The 27,645-nt window shown below is 42.8% G+C and overlaps 1 protein-coding gene across 3 annotated transcripts in view; it reads right to left on the reverse strand.

Moving 5' to 3' along the window:
- Nucleotides 1-27,645, reverse strand: part of ABCA4 (ATP binding cassette subfamily A member 4) — a 147,058-nt gene that overhangs the window by 56,039 nt on the left and 63,374 nt on the right. For all 3 annotated transcript variants that reach the window (XM_060400859.1, XM_060400857.1, XM_027973917.3), the window contains 5 exons: nt 21,534-21,755; nt 19,475-19,679; nt 14,119-14,184; nt 10,398-10,487; nt 8,232-8,406 (listed from right to left, as the gene is read on the reverse strand). In XM_060400859.1, the coding sequence (XP_060256842.1) occupies nt 8,232-8,406; nt 10,398-10,487; nt 14,119-14,184; nt 19,475-19,679; nt 21,534-21,755 (758 nt within the window). The remainder of the gene's footprint in view (nt 1-8,231; nt 8,407-10,397; nt 10,488-14,118; nt 14,185-19,474; nt 19,680-21,533; nt 21,756-27,645) is intronic.

Genomic DNA, 27,645 nt, shown 5'->3' on the forward strand with positions numbered 1-27,645 from the left:
ATCTTTTTCTCCAGAGCTACCACCAACCCTCATAGGCAGGAAAAGGAATGCTCTTTGAAAGTAAGCAGTGCTCTACAGGCTTCTCAGGTAATGCTAGTGGTTAAGAACCCACCTGCCAATACAGGAGACTTAACAGATGTGGGTTTGATTCCTGGGTTGGAAGATCCCTTGGAAAAGAGCATGGCAACCCATTCCAGTAGTCTTGCCTGGAGAATCCCATGGGCAAAGAGCCTAGGAGGCTACATTCCACAGGGTCACACAGACTTGGACACGACTGAAATGACTAAGGCATTCAGAGGGTAGCCATCTATCAGAAGAGCGTGGAAACCAGATGTAAGGAATCCCCTCCATCATTGCCTTGGTTTGCACGTGGATGGGCACAGCATCCCTGTGTGGAGAAGCTGATGCTTTAACTTAGCCTCTAATGGGACTGGAAAATATTTTTCTCAGAAGAGTCACTGAGAACCCATGAGGGATATTTCTTAATGAGTGATAGAGAAAACTCTGGTGGCATAAGATGGCAGAGGAGAAGGACATGCGCTCATCTTCTCCTGTGAGAACTCCAAAACTACAACTCGCTGCTGAACAACCGTTGACTGGAGAATGTTGGATCCCACCAAAAAAAGATACCCCACATCCAAGGGCAAAGGAGTAGCACCAGTAAGACAGTAGGAGGGGCGAAATCACGTTTAGAATCAAACTCCTTACTGGCAGAGATTCTCAGAGGGCTCAAAAAAAACCTTGTGTGCACTAGGTCCCAGAGACCCCACAGAGACTGAGCCAGAACTGTGTTTGAGTGTCTCTTGCAAAGGTACAGGTGAGCAGTGGCCTGCTGCAGGGGGAAGGGGCTCTGGGTGCAGCAGACCTGGGTATGGCATAAACCCTCTTGGAGGAGGTCGCCATTAACCCCACCATAGAGCCACCAGAACTTACACAGGACTGGGGAAACAGACTCTTGGAGGGCACAAACAGAACCTTGTGTGCACCAGGACCCAGGAGAAAGGAGCAGTGACCCTACAAGAGACTGACCCAGACTTGCCCATGAGTGTCCGGGAGTTTCCGGCAGAGGCAAGGGTCAACGGTGGCCTGTTGCAGGGTCGGGGGCACTGAGTGTGGCAGTGCTCGCATGGGACCTTTTGAAGAAGGCTGCCATTATCTTCATTACCTCCCCCATAGTTTGGCCTCAGGTGAAACAACAGGGAGGGAACATAGTCCTCAACAGACAATTGGATTAAAGATTTGCTGAGCATGGCCTTGCCCATCAAACAAGACCCAGTTTCCCCCTCAGTCAGTCTCTCCCATCAGGAAACTTCCATAAGTCTCTTATCCTTCTCCATCAGAGGGCAGACAGACTGAAAACCACAATCACAGAAAACTAACTGATCACATGGACCACAGCCTTGTCTAACTCGATGAAACTATGAGCCATGCCATGTAGGGCCACCCGAGATGGACAGGTCGTGGTGGAGAATTCTGACAAAACACAGTCCACTGGAGAAGAGAATGGCAAACCAATTCAGTATTCTGGCCTTGAGAACCCCACGAACAGCATGAAGAGGCAAAAAGAGAGGACACTGAAAGGTGAACTCACCAGGTCAGTACGTGCCCAATATGCTATGGGAGATCAGTGGAGAAATAACTCCAGAAAGAATGAAGAGATAGAGCCTAAACAAAAACAACACCCTGTTGTGGCTGTGACTGGTGATGGAAGTAAAGTCCAATGCTGTAAGGAGCAATATTGCATAGGAACCTGGAATGTTAGGTCCATGAATCAAGGCACATTGCAAGTGGTCAAACAGGAGATGGCAAGAGCGAAGACTGACATTTTAGGAATCAGTAAACTAAAAGGACTGGACTGGAGTGGACTGGAAAGGGTGAATTTAACTCAGGTGACCATTATATCTACTGTGGGCAAGAATCCCTTAGAAGAAATGGAGTAGCCATCATAGTCAACAAAAGAGTCCTAAATGTAGTACTTGGATGCAATCTCAAAAACAACAGAATAATCTCTGTTCATTTCAAAGGCAAACCATTCACTATCAGAGTAATCCAAGTGTGTGCCCCAACCAGCAATGCTGAAGTTGAACAGTTCTATGAAGACCTACAAGATCTTCTAAAACTAACACCCAAAAAGATGTCCTTTTTTTATTATAGGGGACTGGAATGCAAAAGTAGGAAGTCAAGAGATACTTGGAGTAACAGACAAATTTGGCCTTGGGGTACAAAATGAAGCAGGTCAAAGGCTAACAGAGTTTTGCCAAGAGAACACACTGGTCGTAGCAAACACACTCTTCCAACAACACAAGAGGAGGCTCTATACATGGACATCACCAGATGGTCAATACTGAAATCAGATTGATTATATTCTTTGCAGCCAAAGATGGAGAAGCTCTATACAGTCAGCAAAAACAAGACCAGGAGCTGACTGTGGCTCAGATCATGAACTTCTTATTGCCAAATTCAGACTTAAATTGAAGAAAGTAGGGAAAAGCACTAGACCATTCATGTATTACCTAAATCAAATCCCTTATTATTATACAGTGGAAGTGACAAATCAATTCAAGGGATTAAATCTGATAGACAGTGTCTGAACAACTATGGATACAGGTTTGTGACATTGTACAGGAGGCAGTGATCAAGACCATCCCCAAGAAAAAGAAATGCAAAAGGCAAAATGGTTGTGTGAGGAGGCCTAACAGATAGCTGAGAAGACAGCAGTAGCTAAAGGCAAAGAAGATAAGGGAAGACATACCCATTTGAATGCAGATTTCCAAACAATAACAAGCAGAGATAAAAAAGCCTTCCTCAGTGATCAATGCAAAGAAATAGAGGGAAAGACAGAATGTGGTCCACTGGAGAAGGGAATGGCAAACCACTTCAGTATTCTTGCCTTGAGAACCCCATGAACAGTATGGAAAGGCAAAATGATAGGATACAGAAAGAGGAACTCCCCAGGTCATTAGGTGCCCAATATGCTACTGGAGATCAGTGGAGAAATAACTCCGGAAAGAATGTAGGGATGGAGCCAAAGCAAAAACAATACCCAGCTGTGGATGTGACTGGTGATAGAAGCAAGATCCGATGCTGTAAAGAGCAATATTGCATAGGAAACTGGAATGTCAGGTCCATGAATCAAGGCAAATTGGAAGTGGTCAAACAAGAGATGGCAAGGGTGAATGTTGACATTTTAGGAATCAGCGAACTAAAATGGACTGGAACGGGTGAATTTAACTCAGATGACCATTACATCTACTACTGTGGGCAGGAATCCCTCAGAAGAAATGGAGTAGCCATCACGGTCAACAAAAGAGTTCAAAATGCAGTACTTGGATGCAATCTCAAAAACGACAGAATGCTCTCTGTTCGTCTCCGAGGCAAACCATTCAATATCACAGTTATCTAAGTCTATGCCCCAACCAGTAACGCTGAAGAAACTGAAGTTGAACGGTTTTATGAAGGCCTACAAGATCTTTTAGAACTAACACCCAAAGAAGATGCCCTTTTCATTTTAGGGGACTGGAATGCAAAAGTAGGAAGTCAAGAAACAACTGGAGTAACAGGCAAATTTGGCCTTGGAATGCAGAATGAAGCAGGGCAAAGACTAATAGAGTTTTGCCAGGAAAATGCACTGGTCATAGCAAACACCCTCTTCCAACAACACAAGAGAAGACTACACGTGGACATCACCAGATGGTCAATACCGAAATCAGGTTGATTATATTCTTTGCAGCCAAAGATGGAGAAGCTCTATACAGTCAACAAAAACAAGACCGGGAGCTAACTGTGGCTCAGATCATGAACTCCTTATTGCCAAATTCAGACTTAAATTGAAGAAAGTAGGGAAAACCACTAGACCATTCAGGTATGACCTAAATCAAATCCCTTATGATTATACAGTGGAAGTGAGAAATAGATTGAAGGGTCTAAATCTGATAGATAGAGTGCCTGATGAACTATGGAATGAGGTTCGTGACATGGTACAGGGGACAGGGATCAAGACCATCCCCATGGAAAAGAAATGCACAAAAGCAAAATGGCTGTCTGGGGAGGCCTTACAAATAGCTGTGAAAAGAAGAGAGGCGAAAAGCAAAGGAGAAAAGCAAAGATATAAGCATCTGAATGCAGAGTTCCAAAGAATAGCAAGAAGAGATAAGAAAGCCTTCCTCAGCGATCAATGCAAAGAAATAGAGGAAAAGAACAGAATGGGAAAGACTAGAAATCTCTTCAAGAAAATTAGAGATACCAAGGGAACATTTCATGCAAAGATGGGCTCGATAAAGGACAGAAATGGTCTGGACTAACAGAAGCAACAGATATTAAGAAGAGGTGGCAAGAGTACACGGAAGAACTGTACAAAAAAGATCTTCACGACCCAGATAATCATGATGATGTGATCACTAATCTAGAGCCAGACATCTTGGAATGTGAAGTCAAGTGGGCCATAGAAAGCATCACTACGAACAAAGCTAGTGGAGGGATTCCGGTTGAGCTGTTTCAAATCCTGAAAGATGATGCTGTGAAAGTGCTGCACTCAATATGCCAGCACGTTTGGAAAACTCAGCAGTGGCCACAGGACTGGAAAAGGTCAGTTTTCATTCCAATCCCAAAGAAAGGCAATGCCAAAGAATGCTCAAACTACAGCACAATTGCACTCATCTCACATGCTGGTAAAGTAATGTTCAAAATTCTCCAAGCCAGGCTTTAGCAATACGTGAACTGTGAACTCCCTGACGTTCAAGCTGGTTTTAGAAAAGGCAGAGGAACCAGAAATCAAATTGCCAACATTTGCTGGATCATGGAAAAAGCAAGAGACTTCCAGAAAAACATCTATTTCTGCTTTATTGACTATGCCAAAGCCTTTGACTGTGTGGATCACAATAAACTGTGGAAAATTCTGAGATGGGAATACCAGACCACCTAACCTGCCTCTTGAGAAGTCTGTATGCAGGTCAGGAAGCAACAGTTAGAATTGGACATGGAACAACAGACTGGTTCCAAATAGGAAAAGGAGTACATCAAGGCTGTATATTGTCACCCTGCTTCTTTAACTTCTATGCAGAGTACATCATGAGAAACGCTGGGCTGGAAGAAGCACAAGCTGGAATCAAGATTGCTGGGAGAAACATCAATAACCTCAGATATGCAGATGACACCACCCTTATGGCAGAAAGTGAAAAGGAGCTAAAAAGCCTCTTGATGAAAGTGAAAGAGGAGAGTGAAAAAGTTGGCTTAAAGCTCAACATTCAGAAAACGAAGATCATGGCATCTGGTCCCACCACTTCATGCAAATAGATGGGGAAACAGTAGGAACAGTGTCAGACTTTATTTTTTGGGGCTCCAAAATCACTGCAGATGGTGATTGCAGCCATGAAATTAAAAGACGCTTACTGCTTGGAAGAAAAGTTATGACCAACCTAGATAGTATATTCAAAAGCAGAGACATTAACTTTGCCGACTAAGGTCCGTCTAGTCTAGGCTATGGTTTTTCCTGTGGTCACGTATGGATGTGAGAGTTGGACTGTGAAGAAGGCTGAGTGCCGAAGAATTGATGCGTTTGAAGTGTGGTGTTGGAGAAGACTCTTGAGAGTCCCTTGGACTGCAAGGAGATCCAACCAGTCCATTCTGAAGGAGATCAGCCCTGGGATTTCTTTGGAAGGAATGATGCTGAAGCTGAAGCTCCAGTACTTTGGCTACCTCATGCTAAGAGTTGACTCATTGGAAAAGACTCTGATGCGGGGAAGGATTGGGGGCAGAAGGAGAAGGGGACGACAAAGGATGAGATGGTTGGATGGCATCACGGACTCAATGGACGTGAGTCTGAGTGAACTCCGGGAGATGGTGATGGACAGGGAGGCCTGGCATGCTGTGATTCATGGGGTCGCAAAGAGTTGGACACGACTGAGCGGCTGAACTGAACTGAAGGAAAATTTCATGCAAAGATGGGCACAATAAAGGACAGAAATGGTATGGACCTAAGAGAAGCAGAAGATATTAAGAAGAGGTGGCAAGAATACACAGAAGAACTATACAAAAAAGATCTTCATGACCCAGATAACCACAGTGGCATGATCACTGGAATGCAAAGTCAAATGAGCATTAGGAAGCATTACTACAACAAAGCTAGTTGAGGTGATGGAATTCCAGTTGAGCTATTTCATATCCTAAAAAGATGATGCTGTGAAATTGCTGCACTCATTGTGCTAGCAAATATGGAAAACTCAGCAGTGGCCATAGGACTGAAAAGGTCAGTTTTCAATTCCAATCCCAAAGAAAGGCAATGTCAAAGAATGTTCAAACTACTGCACAATTGCACTCATCTCACACGCTAGTAAAGTAATGCTCAAAATTCTCCAAGCCAGGCTTCAACAGTACGTGAACCGTGAACATCCAGATGTTCAAGCTGGATTTAGAAAAGGCAGAGGAACCAGAGATCAAATTGCCAACATTCTCTGGATCATTGAAGAAGCAAGAGAGTTCCAGAAAAACATCTATTTCTGCTATATTGACTATGCCAAAGCCTTTGACTGTGTGGATTACAACAAACTGTGGAAAATTCTGAAAGAGATGGGAATACCAGAACACCTAACCTGCCTCTTGAGAAATCTGTATGCAGGCCAGGAAGCAACAGAACTGGACATGTAACAACAGACTGGTACCAAATCGGGAAAGGAGTATGTCAAGGCTGTATATTGTCACCCTGCTTATTTAACTTATATGCAGAGTACATCATGTGAAATGCCAAGCTGGATGAAGCACAAGCTGGAATCAAGATTCCTGGGAGAAATGTCAATAACCTCAGATATGCAAACGACACCACCCATATGGCAGAAAGCGAAGAACTAAAGAGCCTCTTGATGAAAGTGAAGAGGAGAGTGAAAAAGTTGGCCTAAAACTCATTATTCAGAAAACTAAGATCATGGCATCTGGTCCCATTACTTCATGGCAAATAGATGGGGAAACAATGGAAACAGTGAGAGGCTTTATTTTGGGGGGCTCCAAAATCACTGCAGATAGTGACTGCTGCCATGAAATTAAAAGACTCTTGCTCCTTGGAAGAAAAGCTATGATCAACCTAGACAGTATATTAAAAAGCAGAGACATTACTCTGCCAACAGAAGTCTGTCTTGTCAAAGCTATGGTTTTTCCAGTAGTCATGTATGGATGAGAAAGTTGGACTATAAAGAAAGCTGAGTGCTGAAGAATTGATGCTTTTGAACTGCGGTGTTGGAGAAGACTCTTGAGAGTCCCTTGGACTGCAAGGAGATCAAACCAGCCCATCCAAACGAAATCAGTCCTGAATATTCATTGGAAGAACTGATGCTGAAGGTGAAACTCCAATACTTTGGCCACCCGATGTGAAGAACTGACTCATTGGGAAAGACCCTGATGCTGGGAAAGATTGAAGGCAGGAGGAGAAGGGGACAACAGAATATGAGATGGTTGGATGACAACGAACTCTATGAACATGAGTTTGAGCAAGCTCCAGGGGTTGGTGATGAACAGGGAAGCCTGGTGTGCTGCAGTCCATGGAGTTGCAGAGTCAGACACGACTGAGTGACTGAACTGAACCGAAATGACTTAGCATGCAGGCACACACAATGCTCTACAGATGAAGGGCATGTGATGGTAGTGGTCATGACTTTATCACCACCATCATGATAGAAACTCTGGGGATGTTGGGAATGGGGGACCAGCTCACAGCATCAAACACAAGAGATGATCCGGTTCTTGCGCCTATGGAACCACCACAACTTGGCTTCCTTGGAAAGTCACTTCAGCTCTCTGGATGTCCCCATCCCTGGCACCAAGGGGGCAATGAACTTACTACTCCACCTCTCTCTCCAACTTCGTGATCTAATAAAATGATTAATGTGAGCAGGCTTCGAAAACTGCAGTACACTTTACACCTTCCTGGGATACACATATAGAACACATTTTTCTCACTAAACTTCTGTGGGAAAGAATGTGAAGTTGCTCAATTGTGTCCGACTCTTTGCGACCCATTGGACTGTAGCCTGCCTGGCTCCTCTGTCCATGGGATTCTCCAGGCAGGAATATTGGAGTGGGCTGCCATTTTCTTCTTCAGGAGATCTTCCTGACCCAGGGATTGAAACCGGGTCTCCCACACTGCAGGCAGCCTCTTTACCTGAGCCACCAGGGAAGCCCTGGAATGAGAAAGAATAGACTGAAGCTAATAGAGGAGGAGAGCCAGAAAATGATCAAAGACTCACAAGGTCGTGGTTTTCCCTGCTCCATTGTGACCGAGGAATGCGGTAATCTGACTTTCGTAGAAGGTAATGTTAAGACGGTCCACGGCTGGCCTGCCATAGGGCTCAAATATCTTTACCAGATTCTTCACACATACTCCGGGAACCAAGCCTGGAAGCTCACGTTCAAAGAAGCAGCCTTGTTGGAAAAAATGAACATGACGTAACAATGCCTTCATGTACACACTACCCAAGGTTCCTTGTTGAGACTGTTGTCTTTTGTACCTATGGCTTCAACTATAACTTTATAACAGTGACTACACAATAATAATGGTAATAATAGTGTCTAACATTTGTTGAGCTGTTACTCTGTCCCAAGCACTGTTTGAAGTGCTTTATATAGATTTCCTCATTTTACCCTTAAAACGGTCTTAGGGGAACAGAGATTACCGTGCCATTTCTACAGATGAGGAAACCTAAAGAGATATCAAGAGTCCAATCAAGGTCGCATGGTTTATGAGTGGCGGAGCTGGGATCTGAATGCAGATGTGCTCATTGTCTGTATGGAGAGTTAGCCCTAAGCTCAGCCTTCAGTCCCAGGCCCTCATTTCTGACAGTCTACAGGGGATTTCCTCAGGAATTTCTTGGGACAGCTCAGGCTCCTCATTCTCTTTTCCAAACAGTGTTTTCCTTCAGACTATCTTATGTCCATTCTCCTAGTCACCTTGGCTCACATCTTTGAGTCAACTCTACTAAAGCTGACTACTTGCTTTTTAGCGCTCCAGTTTCTCCAGTTAGGGTAGGACAGTCCACTTGTTCTCACCACTGTCCCTCCAACTCTGTCCCTCCACTTTTAAACTCCATACTCCCCTCCAGTATGAGGTCCACTTGGTGTCCACGTCTCCCTGGCTTCGAGTCTCTCCCTGCTTTAGTTCACACAATACAGTGATGGGGCTTCCTTGGTAGCTCAGATGGTAAAGAATCTGCCTGCAGTGCAGGAGACCTGGGTTGCATCCCTGGGTTGGGAACATCCCCTGGAGAAGGGAATGGCTACCCACTCCAATGTTCTTGCCTGGAAAATTCCATGGACAGAGGAGCCTGATGGGCTATAGTCCATGGCGTCACAAAGAGCCAGACATGACTGAGTGACTAACACTTTTCATTTATATGTGTTACTTAATTTGTCACCTTAATATTGTAATTCTGAGCACTTACTCCCCTGCCAAAGAAAGCGGGGAGGGGGAAATCCTAATGCTTCTTCTCTCTTTGCCTCCGCTGGCCTTGTTGACAGTTGAGGTCGGACTGGACCCCCACCCCCTGACTTTGGTCTTAGAATTCTGCTCTGGGAGGAGGGTCTTCCCAAAGGTTCTGCTGACTGGAAACTGCAGGAATCACAGGTCTCCAACCTCAGCTTTGTGAAATGGCACCTGGGGTGCATCAGACACACAGAGGCTGGACCTTCTGCAACATCAAGTGAAGTCCAGAGGCCAGGCTGCCTCTCTGCACCCGGGGTGATGATAGCGGAGCATTTCAGAATCCACAGAGAAATTCTAGAGAAATCCATATGCTTGAGGAATGAAGAACATGGTGGGGGTGGGGGAACCGGGACAGAACTGGTTCAAGAGGGAAGGCAAGGGAGGTAAAGGCCAAGAGGACACTTGCAAACTTGGTCTATGAGCTGAGGAATTATTAAGTAACTTCCATGGTCAGGAAAGGCTTTTGATGGCTTGAATGAATGGACCTCTAGATTTGTAAATCACAAATGAAGTGTAGTCAGCTCCTCTAGATTCTTTCCCCCTGTGCACAGGAGCATTTATTTTTGTCTTTCCTTATAGCTCATATCCGCTTGAAGTCCCAGTGACCCAAGTTATTGTTCTTGCTAAATCCTCGGAAGTCAGCACATTTGTGCAATTCACTGGGGGTTTGCCTAAACAAGGGCACAAAAACACCATATACTTGGGATTTGCTTTCTCCAGGAAATATGTGTTAATGTCTGGCTGGACCATTCATTCCACACATGGACAGCTGGACCCTAGAGAAGGTAACAGGTTTAACCCCTGTCAAGAGAGTCAGCTTCCTGGGTTCCATTACACCCCACACATGAGGTGTTCTGCTCTTGCCCTTTGCAGTATTCTGAACCTTCTCTTGCCTCTGTTCTGCATTCTTTATTGAGGGTTTTTTGTTTTTTACCATTTATTCCTTCTGGGTGTTCTGGGTCCTCCATTTCCTCTGTTATGGGTTCTGTCTTTTCCCAGGCTCTTTCTTCTCTGGTTGAACACCCTACACAAACCAGAAGCTACTGTTACTCTCCTGGTGAAGGCTGAGAATCAGGAAAGACAGGAAATGAGAAGAAGAGGGGAGCAGAGTTTCCTACCATAGCTGGAAAGCACAGTTCCCTCAGAAGGCCAGGTCAACATTGCCAGGACCAGCCCCAGGGAGGGCTCTGCCAACCTTTGACCTGTGGGGCTGTGAAGTTCCCACGGGGTCTGGGGAGAGGGGTTGCCTCCCAGAGGTCTGATTTGGCAACCGTTGGTGAGCGCAGAGGGAGTTTTGTACCAGGAGTTTCACTTATCCTCAGGTGAAGTGCACAATGTCAGAAATTGTGATTAAAAAAAAAATTAAAACTAGGATTGACTTTTAAATGGATTTTTTTTTTCAGCTCACTAATGGTACTTTTCACTCCAATCCAAAACATGCCAAAGTCACGGTGAATCTTCAGTAAAAATCCATTCAAGCTGATATGATGGGCAGGCAGACTGAGACATTGGTTTCCTGAGAAATCTATCAATACTTTTATGGGCATTCACATATTTGGGGATTAACACCAGAGCTGAGCCTGGCTATTGGACAGGCTTGCACAAATTGTGGTGTAAACACTCATGCACATATTCTCACATTCACACATACTCTGACACACACAACACCCATACCCCTAGCCCTCACAGAGGCACTTTTTGTAAACTTTACATTTGGTTTCAAAGGACAAAATAGATAACTAATGAGAACACATTACACAGCACAGGGAACTCTACTCAATGCTCTGTGGTGATCTAAATGGGAAGGAGACCCAAGGAAGAGGGGATATATATGCACATGTGGCTGATTTGCTTTGCTGTACTTAGAAACTAACACAGCACTGTGGAGCAACTATTCTCCAACACAAAAAATAAATTCATTAACTGGAAAAAAAGGACATCACAACATCCTGAAAGGGGGAGAGAAGCAGAAGCACAAGCCAGCTAGCGAAGAAAGCAGAGGCGGGAGGAAACCATCGTCACCAAGCATCTAAAGGCTCTGGCTACAGGTGCACGTCCACGAGCAGGGTGATGTTCTAACGCTGCAGCCAGCCAAGGCCTCTTCCGTCCACACTGCTGTCTGTGGACTGCAGGCTGTGTGGTGAACTGGCATGTACTGGGCCCTGGTCAGGGATCGGCACCCCCTGGTACTTCTGTTTCCTGAAGGACTTTTGAATCTATTGCCCACAATCCCTTTGGTCACTTTACTAGCCATCATACTGCATTGAATGTATAATAATAAAAGAGCAGGAGGAAAATTTCTCCTAGTCACTGGAGTGAGTTCCTTGCCAGGAAATGCATGTCCCAATTCCAGATTTTGTCCAAAATGGCCAACAGGAACTGGGTTAGACATTAGATGTCTCTTGGGCTCCATGTCTTCATCTGTGAAAGGAGTGGATTAGGTGGAAAAACTCAGCTGTTTTCTAATTTTAGAAAAATTTAGAAATCTATTTCAGTCTAGCTTGTGAGACAGGTGAAAAATATTTAGCTTCTGTTGGCAAAAATACATGTGACTCATTTTTGAAGGAGCACATTTGTCTTAAGATTTTTCTTTTTAGAGGCAGCATATCTGTTGAGATTATAGAAGGAAAAACATGCCCACAAAGTCCTGATACTCACTGAAATTAGAAACATTTCAGGAACAGACTCTTGTGTTGAAAATTCCCATTTATTATAGGTTATAACTTTATTATACTAGAAATTTAAAAGTTTACTAGATAGACAAGAAAGACAGACAAGGCAACATAATGGGGGGAAAAGAAAACAAAAAACACTGAGCTGTTGAAATGTAGTTTGTTTGAATCATTTAAAAAAAAAGGCACCCCCCACTGCAAACCTTTTAAAGGTCCTAGACTAATCCCCTAGAGAAAACAAACATCTATCTTAGTGCTTAAAGGCTAAATCCTGGCCCAGGCCCAATAATACAAAGTAAAGAGCAAGTAGGTAAGGAACAAACAGATTGGAAAGCATCTCCTTTGCTTCCAGAGACTTCCTAGCTCCAGGGGCGCCCCAGCTCTCAGCTCTGGAATCTCTCTATCTCCTCATCCCTCCAGGAGTCCACAGTCCGAAGCCCCCCCTCTACCCCTCACTTCCCAGCTCTCAGCTCTGGAATCTCTCTATCTCCTCATCCCTCCAGGAGTCCATAGTCCGAAGCTCCCCTCTCTACCCCCCACTTCTAGAACTCTGTCCTGTTCAGGAAGAAAGGTAAATTTTATCTGTGATGCACTCTGGGCAAATGTCCTTTTAACCCTCTTTCCCAGTCACAAGAAAGACCAACACTAAGGGAATCTGGGAGTCTGCCCCAGCCTCAGGAAAATAAACTTATTGCTTTGGGAAAATAAATTTAATTATATATGAAAAAGTGGAGAGGACTAAAAAACCACACAAGGGGACACAGCAGAAGATGGATTCCTCTGTGATTCTCTAGATCTGTCTGCTTTATTGTCTTCTTAATTATTTATTTTAATTGGAGGCTAATTACTTTACAATATTGCGGCAGTTTCTGCCATACATTGATCTGAATCAGCCATGGGTGTACATGTGTCCCCTGGTCCTGAACCCCCCCTCCTACCTCCTTCCCCATCCCATCCCTCTGGGTTGTCCTAGCGTACCAGCTTTGAGTGCCCTGTTTCATGCATTGAACTTGAACTGGTCATCTATCTGACATATGGTAATATACATGCTTCAAAGCTATTCTCTCAAATAATTCCACCCTCGCCTTCTCCCACAAAGTCCAAAAGTCTGTTCTTTATATCTGTGTCTCTTTTGCTGTCTTGTACATAAGGTCGTCATTATCGTCTTTCTAAATTCCATATATATGTGTTAATATACTGTATTGGTGTTTTTCTTTCTGACTTACTTCACTCTGTATAATAGGCTCCTGTTTCATCCACCTCATTAGAACAGACTCAAATGTGTTCTTTTTAATAGCTGAGTAATATTTCACTGTGTATATATACCACAACTTCTTCTCCAGATTCTATAGATCTGTTTGCTTTAAATTGAGAAGTTGCAAACCTCGTTTGCACCCTCAAGTGGTCTGGCTTTCTTTGAAGCGTGCACTTTAATCCACTGGGCACAACCAGGATGCAAGGGCTTATCAATGCTCAGCCATCACCCTGGTCCTGCTGCTGCTGCTGCTAAGTCACTTCAGTTGTGTCCGACTCTGCGCTACCCCATAGATGGCAGCCCACCAAGCTCCCCCGTCCCTGGGATTCTCCAGGCAAGAACACTGGAGTAGGTTGCCATTTCCTTCTCCAATGCATGAAAGTGAAAAGTGAAAGTGAAGTCACTCAGTCATGTCCAACTCTTAGCGACCCCATGGACTGCAGCCCACCAGGCTCCTCTGTCCATGGGATTTCCCAGGCAAGAGTACTGGAGTGGGGTGCCATTGCCTTCTCCACACCCTGGTCCAGTCACTCACAAAATAGGGGCTCCCAGAGGCTGTGATTATGCACTAAGGAACAGAGCCCCCAGCAGACAGCTAACTAATCAGGAATCTCACACTTCATGTAAGAACCACCTCTACAATGCACACATATCCAAAGAGAGCCAAAGGAGTTAATTTCAAACATTTGTTTTTCTTTCTTAATTAAAAAAAATTTTAAACAACTCACCTTCACCACCTAGCCAGTAAGACTCTTGTAGAAGGAAGTACCAAGGAAGTGGGGTTCCATAGTCCCCTAAAGATAGATAGGCAAATAAAGAGAAAAAGCCTAAGTAGTTCAATCTTACCATAGTTCTATAAGATCTAGAATTTATCTACCTGAACCTCAGGTTGTAACTATATATATTTATAGTTCATAAGCATTACATGGCTATCCACATGCTTCCTCTAAGACTACTTCTTCTAATATGCTTCAATTCAAAAGGTCCTGTTTTGGGGGTGAAATCAGCAACACTAAGACTGATGATCTTAGCTAACATTAGTTTTCCAAGAAACCATTTAATTAAAGAATTTAAGCATGCTTTTTTCAACAGTTCCAGATAATAATAGTGATGATAATTACTAACATTTGTTGAATGTTCTTTCTGTGTCAAACATAACTGTGAGCCCCTTCAATGTGCTAAATAATTTAATCCCCAAAACAACACAAAGGGATAGGCAGTATTACTATTCTTGTGGATAAGGAAATTAAGGCACACTGAATTTGAGGCTTCTGCCCAATGTCACAGCTAATTTAATAGAGGCGTAAGAATTCCAACATTGGTAGTCTGGTTCTAATACCACTGATCCTTTTTTAAAAAAATTAACGAATTATTCTTGGCTATGCTGGCTCTTTGCTGCTGCGTGGGCTTTCTCTATTTGCAGTGAGTGGGGGCCACTCTCTATTGTGGTGCATGGGCTTCTCATTGTGGTGGCTTCTCTTGTTGCAAAACACAGGCTCCAGAGCACACAGCCTTCAGTAGTTGCAGTGTGTGGGCTCAGTAATTTCAGTTCCCAGGCTCTAGAGCAAAGGCTCAATAGTTTTGGCACATGGATTTAGTTGCTGTATGGTATGTGGGATCTTCCTGGACCAGGGATCAAACCTGCATCTCCTACATTGGCAGGTAGAGTCTTCATCATTGAGCCACCAGGGAAGCCCAACACCACTAATGTTAACCATATCATCCTACTTGATCCACTTGAGTTTCAAAGAATAAACTATGAAGTTTCTAGTCCAGTTCCCTTAGCTTGCTGCCTATAAATGTTGACTTTGTGAGAATATTATCTTTGCTTATTTAATAGTTACCCTGTGCCTTATGGCCAATACTAGACTGTAATCCCTCAAGGACAGGCTTGGGTCAGTTTTATCCACTCCTTCTTTTCTGAGTACCTGTGCTACTGAGCCTAATACATCGGTGCTGCTTAGTACATAGTGGCTGAACATATTAAAGCTTTAGCTTGGCTAAATTAAAGCTCTTGAAATATACACAAATTTTATTTTCAATCTAATTAATTTTCACTTATTATTCCTCTCTCATGGCCCAGTGAGATGGAAAAAATGGAGGCTGAGAAAGTCAAGGATATTTCTTTGAATCCACTGTTATAAGGTTGAATTGTGTCCCTTGACTCTCTCTTCCCCCAAAAGAGATATATTGAGGTGTGTGTAGAATACAAAATAATACTTGATCTTTGTCCACAGTTCCTGGTACAGAGCTCTTAAAACCTTTGGAGTTTCCTGAATGATAGAAGTGCCCTTGTTATTCATCAGTTCATTTCAGTTGCTCAGTCATGTCCAACTCTTTGTAACCCCATGGACTGCAGCACACTAGGCTTCTCTGTCCATCACCAACTCCCGGAGCTTGCTCAAACTCATGTCCATTGAGTCAGTGATACCATACAACCATCTCATCCTCTGTTGTTCCCTTCTCCTCCTGCTCCCAATCCCTCCCAGCATCAGGGTCTTTTCCAGTGAACCAGTTCTTCGCATCAGGTGGCCAAAGTATTGGAGCTTCAGCTTAAGCATCAGCCCTTCTAATGAATATTTAGGACTGATTTCCTTTAGGATGGACTGGTTTGATCTCCTTGCAGTATAAGACTCTTGAGAGTCTTCTCCAGCACCACAGTTCAAAAGCATCAATTCTTTGGTGCTCAGAGATTTTTGTGTATGGAACTTGTATCCTACAATTTTACTGACTTTTAAAATTAGTTCTAACAGTTTTGTGTTTTTTTTTTTGGATGGGGTCTTTAGAGTTTTCTATACATAAAATAATGTCATCTACAAATGTTACTATGTATAAATGTACCTCTTTTCTGATTTGGATGTTTTTCTTTTTCTTGTCTTATTGCTGTGGCTAGGACTTCCAATATTATGATGAATACAAGTAGCAACTGGGTGTTGGGTTCTGAGATCCCTCCTGGTTGTGGATCACTGTGCCAAGGGTGGGGGTTATGGTGCAGCTGTGTCTTAGACTCCCCTACCTGCTTTGCCTGATGTGTAGTTATCACTCAGCCAGACTAGGTTTTTTAAAAAGAGGAAATGGTTCCATATGAAGCTGAAGACTCAGTTCTCTATGAGGGAAGGTGAGTTCAGCATCTTCTTAAGCTGACATCTTCCGAAGAATTTGAACAGAGGATTGACACCACCTGACCTAGATTCTGAAAGGATCTCTCTGAACACAGTGTGGAGGAGAGACTAGTAAGAGATGATGATGGAAGAAGGAGGCTTGGATTGAGAAGGTTGTGTAGAGGTGGTGACAAGGGATCATATTCGGAATCTGTTTCTAAAGGTGAGTCAAGCACTCATTGATGGATTTTTGGTTCCTGGGTTTAAGATTTAAATATGGGTTCTGAGAGTTCAAGCTGAAAGACTTCAGAAAGAATAAGATTTTGAAAAAATTGAAGTATACTTGATATAAAGTGTTGTGTTAGTTTTGGTAGAATCACTCTGCTGTACACCATACCTATATTTATATTCTTTTTTTAGATCCTTTCCCATTATAGGTTGTTATAAGATATTGAATATAGTTCCCTGTGCTGTACAACAGGTCTCGGTTGTTTATCTACATTATATATAGTATTGTGTATATGTTAATCACAAACTCCTAATGTATACCCCCCACCCTGCTATCACCTTTAGTAACCGTAAGTTCGTTTTCTTTTTTCTTCTTTTTAAAAATATTTATTTTTGTTTATTAATTTTGCTGCTCTAGGTCTTAGTTGTGGCATGCAGGATCTTCAGCCTTCATTGTAACATGTGGGATGCAGGATCTGTTTTTTCAGTTGTGGCGTGTGGGATCTGGTTCCTGGACCAGGGATTGAACCCAGGCCCCCTGCATTGGGAGTGCAAATTCTTAGTTCCTCGACCATCAGGAAAGTCCCTATAAGTTTCTTTTCTATGTCTGTGAGTCTATTTCTCTTTTGTAAATAACAAAACATTTGCACCATGTTTTTACATTCCACATATAAGTGATCTCATGCGATATTTGTCTTTCTGTATCTGACTTCACTCAGTTTGACAATATCTAGGTCCACCCACATCACTGCAAATGGCATTATTTCATTCTTTTTATGGCTCAGTAGTATTCCATTGTATATATATTCTTTATCCATTCCTCTGTCAATGGACATATAGTTTGCTTCTATTCCTTGGCTGTTATATATAGTGCTGCTTTGAATATTCGGGTGCATGTATCTTTTCAAATTACAGTTTTCTCTGGCTATATGCCCAGGAATGAGATTGATGAATTATATGGCAGCTCTATTTTTAGTTTTTTAAGGAACCTCCAGACTACCTTCCATAGTGGCTGTATCAGTTTACATTCCCACCCATAGTATAGGAGGGTTCTCTTTTCTCCACATCCGCTCTAGCATTTGTTATTTGTAGATTATTAATGATGGCCATTCTGACTAAGTTCAGTTCAGTTGCTCAGTCATGTCCGACTCTTTGCGACCCCATGAATTGCAGCACGCCAGGCCTCCCTGTCCATCACCAACTCCCGGAGTTCACCCAAACTCATGTCCATCAAGTCGGTAATGCCATCCAGCCATCTCATCCTCTGTCATCCCCTTCTTCTCCTGCCCCCAATCCTTCCCAACATTAGAGTCTTTTCCAGTGAGTCAACTCTTTGCATGAGGTAGCCAAAGTATTGGAGTTTCAGCTTTAGCATCAGTCCTTCCAAAGAACAGCCAGGACTGATCTCCTTTAGAATGGACTGGTTGGATCTCCTTGCAGTCCAAGGGACTCTCAAGAGTCTTCTCCAACATCACAGTTCAAAAGCATCAATTCTTCCACATTCAGCTTTCTTCACAGTCCAACTCTCACATCCATACATGATCACTGGAAAAACCATAGCCTTGACTAGACGGACTTTGTTGGCAAAGTAATGTCTCTGCTTTTGAATTCTGACTAGTACCTCACTATATTTTTGATTTGCATTTCTTTAATAATTAACAGTGTTGAACATCTTTTCATGAGCTCATTGATCATCTGTATGTCTTCTTTGAATAAACATCTATTCTTCTTTGAATAAATATCTTCTGCCCATTTTTCAATTTTTTTTTTTTTTTTTTTTTGGCTGTTGAGTTGTGTAAGCTGTCCGTATGTTTTGGAAATTAATCCCTTGCCTAATGCATTGTTTGCAATCATTTTCTTCCAGTCCACAGACTGTCTTTTTGCTTTATGCCTTTTTTGCTGTGCAAAATCTAAGAAGTTTGATTACGTTCCATTTGTTTATCTTTGCTTTTATTTCTTTTGCCTTTGGAGACTGACCTGGGAAAACATTCCTATAATTTATGTTCAAGAGTGTTTTGCCTATATCCCTTTCTAGGAGTTTTATGGTATCACATCTTATATTTTAAGTCTTTAAACCACTTTGAGTTTATTTTTATGTACAGTGTGAGGGTGTGTTCTAGTTTCATTGATTTACATGTAGCTGTCCAGCTTTCCCAATAACACTTGCTAAAGAGACTGTATTTTCTCTATTGTATATCCTTACCTCCTTTATCAAAGATTAATTGGGTGTAGGTGTGTGGACTTACTTATAGGCTCTCTATTCTGTTTCATTGATCCATTTGTCTGTTTTTGCTCCAACACCATGCTGTTTTGATTCCTATAGTTTTGTAATATTGTCTGAAGTCTGGGAGGTTATGCTTCCGGCTTTGTTCTTTTTCCTCAGGATTACTTTGGTAATATCGAGTCTTTCATGGTTCCATATAAATTTTAGGGTTATTTGTTCTAGTTCTGTGAAAAATATCTTGAGTAATTTGATAGTGAGTGAGTGAGTAAGTGAAAGTCATCCAGTCATGTCTGACTATTTGCGACCCCATGGGACTATACAGTCCATGGAATTCTCCAGGCCAGAATACTGGAGTAATTCAATAGGGATCACATTAAACCTGTAGATTGCTTTGGGAAGTATGGCCATTTGAACAATATTAGTTTTTCCAATCCAAAAGCATGGGCTATTTGATTAAGATTTAAACTAGAGTGAAAAGGCAGAGTAACTAAAGAACATAGTTACCTTTACCCTATGGAGGAGGACCCTTACCTGGAAACACCTGGTCAAGATACCAGGCAAGCAAGCCATACAGAGCAGCATCAAGGAGCATCATCTTCATGGACATCAGAAAACTGAATTCATCCCCTTCCATGGGACTATTCCCAATATTGCTCCACTGCAGCCCCACACCTTGCTCTTCAAAACGAGCCAGGTACTCAGTGCCAAACCCAAATGCCACAGGAGACAGCAGGCTCTGCAGTGGGGCAAAGAAGGCATGAAAGATGAGCAGAGGATCTTTAACCCAACCCAACAGAACCCACAAGGTAGGGAGGAAGGCCAATGGAGGGTCTATAATGTATTCTGGTCTAAGACCACTCCAGGGAGGGGTTAAGGCAGTCTTCCCACAGGAAGAGAATTCTGGGAATACTTCTCAGGCCTCAGGGACCCCTGCCCAATACCTACTTGGCCACTTTTCACCTGTCCAATGGATCACAGTAGTGCACTAGGGAAGACAACACAACAAAGGACCAAAGGTCCTCAAGCTTATCTTCCTACCTTTCCCTGCCTCTACCTACCTCTTCCATAAAATCTCACAGTTTTTGGCACAATAAAGAAGCTAACTTGAGCTGCTTTGTGAGAATCCCAATAAAAGTGTCCATAATGTCATCAGTGTTTTAGAGCAAACTAGAAGGCTAGACAGGATATTGTCTCATGACCTCCTTAGCAATGTTTGGCCCAAAATCCTCAGCTTATAATGACTATCACCTTTTCTCATTTCCAGACTAGGGAAAATCTTTTTCTTAGAATCTCCTTGAAGAGCACAAGTAACTGAATAGGTGGTATGCAGAAAGTCTAAAGAGGAAGTCCCCCAGCCACATCCCCACAGTTGCTCCCTGGCATGGCAGAAAGCATATATACACATACAGAGGGATGAGCTATTCCCACTTGCTCTGCTAGGAGGCCAACCTCTAGTTTGCAGGACACAGGTGGGGTTCAGAGTGTCTCTCTGCAGAAGGAAGGGATTCCCTAGCTATATCTTCACAAAAACCATTAAAAAAATCTCAGCCCAGCCCTGGTCCACAGAGCAGCCAGAACTATAGCTTCCTGGTAGATCCACACATGCAAGGAACTAGTTGTGGCTTCTAAGTACCAACTGTCTACACAGTATACCAAGACAGCCCAGCTCTGCCAACAGGCAGAGTCATAAGAATTTCTTGCCCATTGTGATCACGTAAGAAAATTAGGTGCCATAAACGACAGTAATTAATTCTTATTTAACATGAGAAATAAAAGGCAGATGCCCTGGCAGTACTTGAGCCAAATAAGCTTGAGTCATGAGAACAAGTTTAACTTAAATTTTCCCCAGTGAGATGCAGGTGACAGTCCTTTCTCAACTGCATTGTACAAAGAACCATGGATAGGGAGATTCTGGAGGACAAAGAAATTTGCATCCTACAGGGCTTAGAAGCTATTTAGTCTGGTTAATGAGAGAGTAGACATAGATCATTTGAAAACAATTAGAGAAAAAAAAAAAACATGTTGTTTGGGCATTGTGAAGAGGTCTCTCAGGCAATCCAGAGTCAATTTCTAGAGACCTCTCCTGGGAAGAGCACCCAACTGGCTCATTTGTGCACCCTTCTCTGAGTGCCTTGGTAGAACATGACAAAGACACATTAGAGCTATTCTGATTCAAGTTCTTTTACAGAGAAACAAAAACTTTTAATTTATGGGAACATCTTTCTGGGCAGAATAGTAAGGGAGAACCTCCCTCCCTTATGAATCTTCTCAAATGCTAGGGGAAAAAAAAGAACTGAGTGAAATGGGCCCCACTGTTCTCCTCTTATGGATACACAAAGGGGCCCATGAGCTGAACTGATTTTCAATTACTTCCCAGGGCAGACTTATCAAGCAGATTTGGTGAAGAGGAACTGTTAGGTTGCTCAAGATGAAGACTACTCCCACTTTTGTACCTGTGCCTTTAAACCTTATGTCCGTTTCTGCCAAAGGCAAAGTGGACCCCCTAAAGGGTGAGCCAGTCCTCTCAGACTGCTACATACCCTGCAAATGGAATGCATCATGTTCTGGGTGTAAGCCCAGGGTCCCTTACCACAGCCATCTTCATGTCGGCTGTAATTCGGTCCTGCCAAGCGAAGCAGAGAATGTGTGGCAGGTAGAGGGTGAAGTAGATGACACCACTACAGGCTGCTGCCAGACTGGCCCTGGAGAAGAAGGTGCTGAGCAGGAAGCACTGCATGATCGTAGCAATGGAGAAAGCCAACAGGAACAGGAAGAGGACGAACGGATTGCTGTAATGCAGGATCCTTCCATGCTGAAACCAAAGTGGCCACTTGAGTCAGTAATTTCCGCCCACATCCAGGAGCCCCACCCCTTTAGGAAGTGATCTCCATGTGTTCAGAAGCCCTCCGCCCCAAAGGGATCTTTCCCATGACCCAGTGTGTGTTAGTCGCTCAGTCGTATCTGACTCTTTGTGATACCATGGACTGTAGCCCACCACACCCCTCTGTCCATGGAATTCTCCAGACAAGAATAATGGAGTGGGTAGCCATTCCCTTCTCCAGGAGATCTTCCTGATCCAGGGATCGAACCTCAGTTTTCTGAATCTCAGTCAGATTCTTTACCATCTGAGCCACCAGGGAAGCCCTGTTATTGTCTAATTTTCCACACTTAATACTCAATATACTGAGGTCCTTTAATTCTAATTACTGCATTTTCTCCTAGGAGGGTAACATATTAAGCTACCTATCAGTACTGAGTAATTGTTATGGTTCAGTAATGAAATCCTTGGGAAGAAGAAAGAGTGGAGGAAGAAGCCTCGAGCAGGGAGGAAGATCTGGAAAGGGGGTCTTGGAGCATCAATAGTTCCTGTGATATACTGAATTGATGAGGAACAAAAAAGGGAGGTGGGAGACCACCCAACAAGCTTGAACATTTTGCTTTGGTCCTGGGAAATGGCAACCCACTCCAGTATCCTTTCCTGGAAAATCCCATGGACAGAGGAACCTGGCAGGCTATAGTCCATGGGGTCGCAAGAATTGGACATGACTCAGAGACTAAATCACCACCACCTCGTCTGCTGACTTAATTATTTATACTTATATTCTGAGATTTGCCTCTCACATTGGTGAAAATGTCTGTAGTTAATCCACATCACTTGAGAGTGGATTAATCCTTGCAGCACATGATATTATAGAAATACATTTCATAGAACCTGTGGACTATACTCAGCACCTTTCATGTTAACTAATGGGTCAGTCACTGGCTATGTAGAAAATAGAACCAAACTAGCTATTTTTAATAAGTAAGCTTCTATCTAATTACATCAGCAGATAAATTGAGATGTTCAAATTGATCAAGCCTACTTGTTTCTCTTTTGCTATAGGCCTCCTATGAGGATTTTTACCCTTTGCACATAACTCCAAACATGTATAGATTGTCCTGTTCTTTTCTTGGGAAAATAAAGGTACATTGCTTTACCTCTTGAATTGGTTCTGATTATTTGGTAGTGGTACCCTAGAGCACTGGGTTTCTCTAAGTAGAGAACAGAAACCAAGTAGCAATATCTCTGTGTGTGTGTGTGTGTGTGTGTGTGTGTATGTGTGTACTGACAGAATGTGGTCCACTGGAGAAGGGAATGGCAAACCACTTCAGCATTCTTCCCTTGAGAACCTCATGAACAGTATGAAAAAGATAGGACACTGAAAGATGAACTCCCCAGGTCAGTAGGTGCCCAATATGCTACTAGAGATCAGTGGGGAAATAACTCCAGAAAGAATGAAGGGATGGAGCCAAAGCAAAAACAACACCCAGTTGTGGATGTGACTGGTGATAGAAGTAAAGTCTGATGCTGTAAAGAGCAATATTGCATAGGAACCTGGAATGTTAGGTTCATGAGTCAAGGCAAATTGGAAGTGGTCAAACAGGAGATGGCAAGAGTGAATGTCGATATTCTAGGAATCAGCAAACTAAAATGGACTGGAATGGGTGGATTTAACTCATATGACCATTATATCTTCTACTGTGGGCAGGAATCTCTTAGAAGAAATGGAATAGCCATCATAGTCAACAAAAGAGTCCAAAATGCAGTACTTGGATGCAATCTCAAAAATAACAGAATGATCTCTGTTCATTTCCAAAGCAAACCATTCAATATCACAGTAATCCAAGCCTATGCCCCAACCAGTAATGCTAAAGAAGCTGAAGTTGAACAGTTCTATGAACACTTATAAGACCTTTTAGAACTAACACCCAAAAAAGATGTCCTTTTCATTATAGGGGACTGGAATGCAAAAGTAGAAAGTCAAGAAATACCTGGAGTAACAGGCAAATTTGTCCTTGGAGTACAGAATGAAGCAGGGCAAAGGCTAATAGAGTTTTGCCAGGAGAATGCACTGGTCATAGCAAACACCCTCTTCCAACAACACAAGAGAAGACTCTACACATGGACATCTCCAGATGGTCAACCCCGAAATCAGATTGATTATATTCTTTGCAGCCAAAGATGGAGAAGCTCTATACAGTCAGCAAAAACAAGACCAGAAGCTGACTGTGGCTCAGATCATGAACTCCTTATTGTCAAACTCAGACTTAAATTAAAGTAGTGGGGAAAACCACTAGACCATTCAGATATGGCCTAAATCAAATCCCTTATGATTATACAGTGGAAGTGAGAAATAGATTTAAGGGCCTAGATCTGATAGACAGAGTGCCTGATGAACTATGGACGGAGGTTTGTGACATTGTACAGGAGACAGAGATCAAGATTATCCTACGGAAAAGAAATGCAAAAAGCAAAATGGCTGTCTGAGGAGGCCTTATAAATAGCTGTGAAAAGAAGAGAAGTGAAAAGCAAAGGAGAAAAGGAAAGCTATAAGCATCTGAATGCAGAGTTACAAAGAATAGCAAGGAGAGACTAGAAAGCCTTCCTCAGTGATCAATGCAAAGAAATAGAGGAAAACAATAGAATGGGAAAGACTAGAGATCTCCTCAAGAAAAATAGAGATACCAAGGGAACATTTCATGCAAAGATGGGCTCGATAAAGGACAGAAATGATATGGATCTAACAAGAGCAGAAGATATTAAGAAGTTCTGGCAAGAATACACAGAACTATACAAAATAGATCTTCATGACCCAGATAATCACAATGGTGTGATCACTCACCTAGAGCCAGACATTCTGGAATGTGAAGTCAAGTGGGCCTTAGGAAGCATCACTACAAACAAAGGTAGTGGAGGGGATGGAATTCCAGTTGAGCTGTTTCAAATCCTAACAGATGATGCTATGAAAGTGCTGCACTCAATATGCCAGCACATTTGGAAAACTCAGCAGTGGCCACAGGACTGGAAAAGGTCAGTTTTCATTCCAATCCCTAAGAAAGGCAATGCCAAAGAATGCTCAAACTACCGCACAATTGTACTCATCTCACACACTAGTAAAGTAATTCTCAAAATTCTCCAAGCCAGGCTTCAGCAATATGTGAACCATGAACTTCCAGATGTTCAAGCTGGTTTTAGAAAAGCCAGAGGAAACAGAGATCAAATTGCCAACATCTGCTGGATCATCAAAAAAGCAAGAGAGTTCCAGAAAAACATCTATTTCTGCTTTATTGACTATGCCAAAGCCTTTGACTGTGTGAGTCACAATAAACTGTGGAAAATTCTGAAAGAGATGGGAATACCAGACCACCTGACCTGCCTCTTGAGAAACCTGTATGCAGGTCAGGAAGCAATAGTTAGAACTGGACATGGAACAACAGACTGGTTCCAAATAGGAAAAGGAGTACGTCAAGGCTGTATATTGTCACCCTGCTTATTTAACTTCTATGCAGAGTACATCATGAGAAACACTGGGTTGGAAGAAGCACAAGCTGGAATCAAGATTGCCAGGAGAAATATCAATAACCTCAGATATGCAGATGACACCACCCTTATGGCAGAAAGTGAAAAGGAACTAAAAAGCCTCTTGATGAAAATGAAAGGAGAGTGGAAAAGTTGGCTTAAAGCTCAGCAATTCAGAAAACTAAGATCATAGTATCCGGTCCCATCACTTCATGGCAAATAGACGGGGAATCAGTGGAAACAGTGGCTGACCTTATTTTGGGGGACTCCAAAATCACTGCAGATGGTGACTGAAGGCATGAAATTAAAAGACGCTTACTCCTTGGAAGGAAAGTTATGACCAACCTAGACAGCATATTAAAAAGCAGAGACATTACTTTGCCAACAAAGGTCCATCTAGTCAAGGCTATGGTTTTTCCAGGAGTCATGTTTAGATGTGAGAGTTGGACTGTAAAGAAAGCTGAGTGCAGAAGAATTGATGCTTTTGAAGTGTGGTGTTGGAGAAGACTCTTGAGAGTCCCTTGGACTGCAAGGAGATCTAACCAGTCCATCCTAAATGAGACCAGTCCTAGCTGTTCATTGGAAGGTTGATGTTGAAGCTGAAACTCCAATATTTTGGCTACCTGATGCAAGGAGTTGACTCATTTGAAAATATCCTGATGTTGGGAAAGATTGAAGGCAGGAGGAGAAGGCGACGACAGAGGATGAGATGGTTGGATGGCATCACCGACTCAATGGACATGAGTTTGGGTGAACTCCGGGAGTTGGTGATGGACAGGGAGGCCTGGCGTGCTGCAATTCATGGGGTTGCAAAGAGTTGGACACGACAGAGCGATTGAACTGAAACTGATGTGTGTACTCAGTCATGTCCAACTCTTTGTGACCCCATGCTCCACCAGGCTCCTCTGTCCATGGAATTTTCAAGGCAAGAATAACAGAGTGGGTTGCCATTTTCTCCTCTAGAGCAATATCTGTAATGGGCATGTAAGATCTGAATACAAAAAAAAAAAATGTGCCACTTACCTCCTATTGCTACCATTTCTTCTTCTGTCATGCTGTCGTGCCTGCTGGGCACTGACAGAACAGATTGAAAAATGGAATAAAACAATGGCAAAGGAGGTGAAAAAGAGCCATGCTTTTAACTAAAGGCAAACTTTGAAGAAATCTAAATAAAATCATGATTAATACTCAGAGGCCTGATTTTGTATGAAAGAGCTCTCCACATTACCCTGGAAATCGCTCTCCTTATCCTTAATGCCATGCCACTCAATAAAAGCAAGTCCCTGGCTGAACAGGTGGCTTTTGGCTGGAAGACCTTTAAGATGGTTGTTAATCACAAAAGAATGAAATCAATTTCTTATCTCAGATCAAAGTAAGGTCCTTCAAACTTCTAGGCTATATAATTTCTCATTGACTTAAGACAGAGATGAAAGTGGTTGGCCTTGGCTTTTTCTTATGACCACTTTTCTTTTTTGTTTTAATGGCTTGAATAACAATGGAAGCCTTTCATTGTCCCAGCTTCCAGCTTCTTTCCTGCATAGTTGAGGTGGGAAGTAAGGATAGGGGAAAGATGAGAACGTCATTCAAAGGAAAATCCTATTTTGTTGTGGAAAGCTCTGTTTCCGCCATCACTGGAACAATGTCCTGGTTCCCACAAGGAGAAACCCCTTTGTACAAGAAAGTCTTCATAAACATTCTTTACCTCACGTCCTAAAAGCTTTGAAGTTCTAATGCCCATTCTTAGGGAGGCAAATCTCAATGCCACTTATCAGCAACAAGTCTCAGGGCCATCATAAGGTGTCATGCATGTTTACGCATTTTGCATGAGTCAGATGCTCATGTATTTTGATTCTTTTGATTCTGAGGACACTAAATGTCTTAGTAGTGAGGAAAAGAGTAGACTGAAGGGTGGGATGGAACAAAGATCCCTAGAGGAAGACAAGTTACTCAGCTTCTCCCCTCCTCTCCGTGGAACTCCAGGACCCTTTGGGTACTTAACGCTACATCTGGGTCTGGTCAGACTGAGCAGGCTGACTTCAAAATCAGCATTGGTTTTGATAGGGTTCTAGCTCAGGGTTTGGCTAAAGCCACTGTTCAATGAATCTCAATGCAACACTTATACCAAAACCATTCAGACTTAGTACATTTTACTGCAAAGAGAAGGGACAGGATTTGGTTTAACTGGATATGTGTTGGTTGGCCAAGATATGTGATGGAACATTCTTGGATCAAGTAGCCACCAGGTAAGGTCCAGCAAAACAAGGGACATGCTTAGCCAGAGCCTATGCATCAGCACACATATTGCTTAGTGCAAGGAGCTCTTAATAGCATGATGGCAAAGAGGCACAACAAGTTATCAGGA

Source organism: Ovis aries, chromosome 1, assembly GCF_016772045.2.
Source record: "Ovis aries strain OAR_USU_Benz2616 breed Rambouillet chromosome 1, ARS-UI_Ramb_v3.0, whole genome shotgun sequence".
NCBI lineage: Eukaryota > Metazoa > Chordata > Mammalia > Artiodactyla > Bovidae > Ovis > Ovis aries.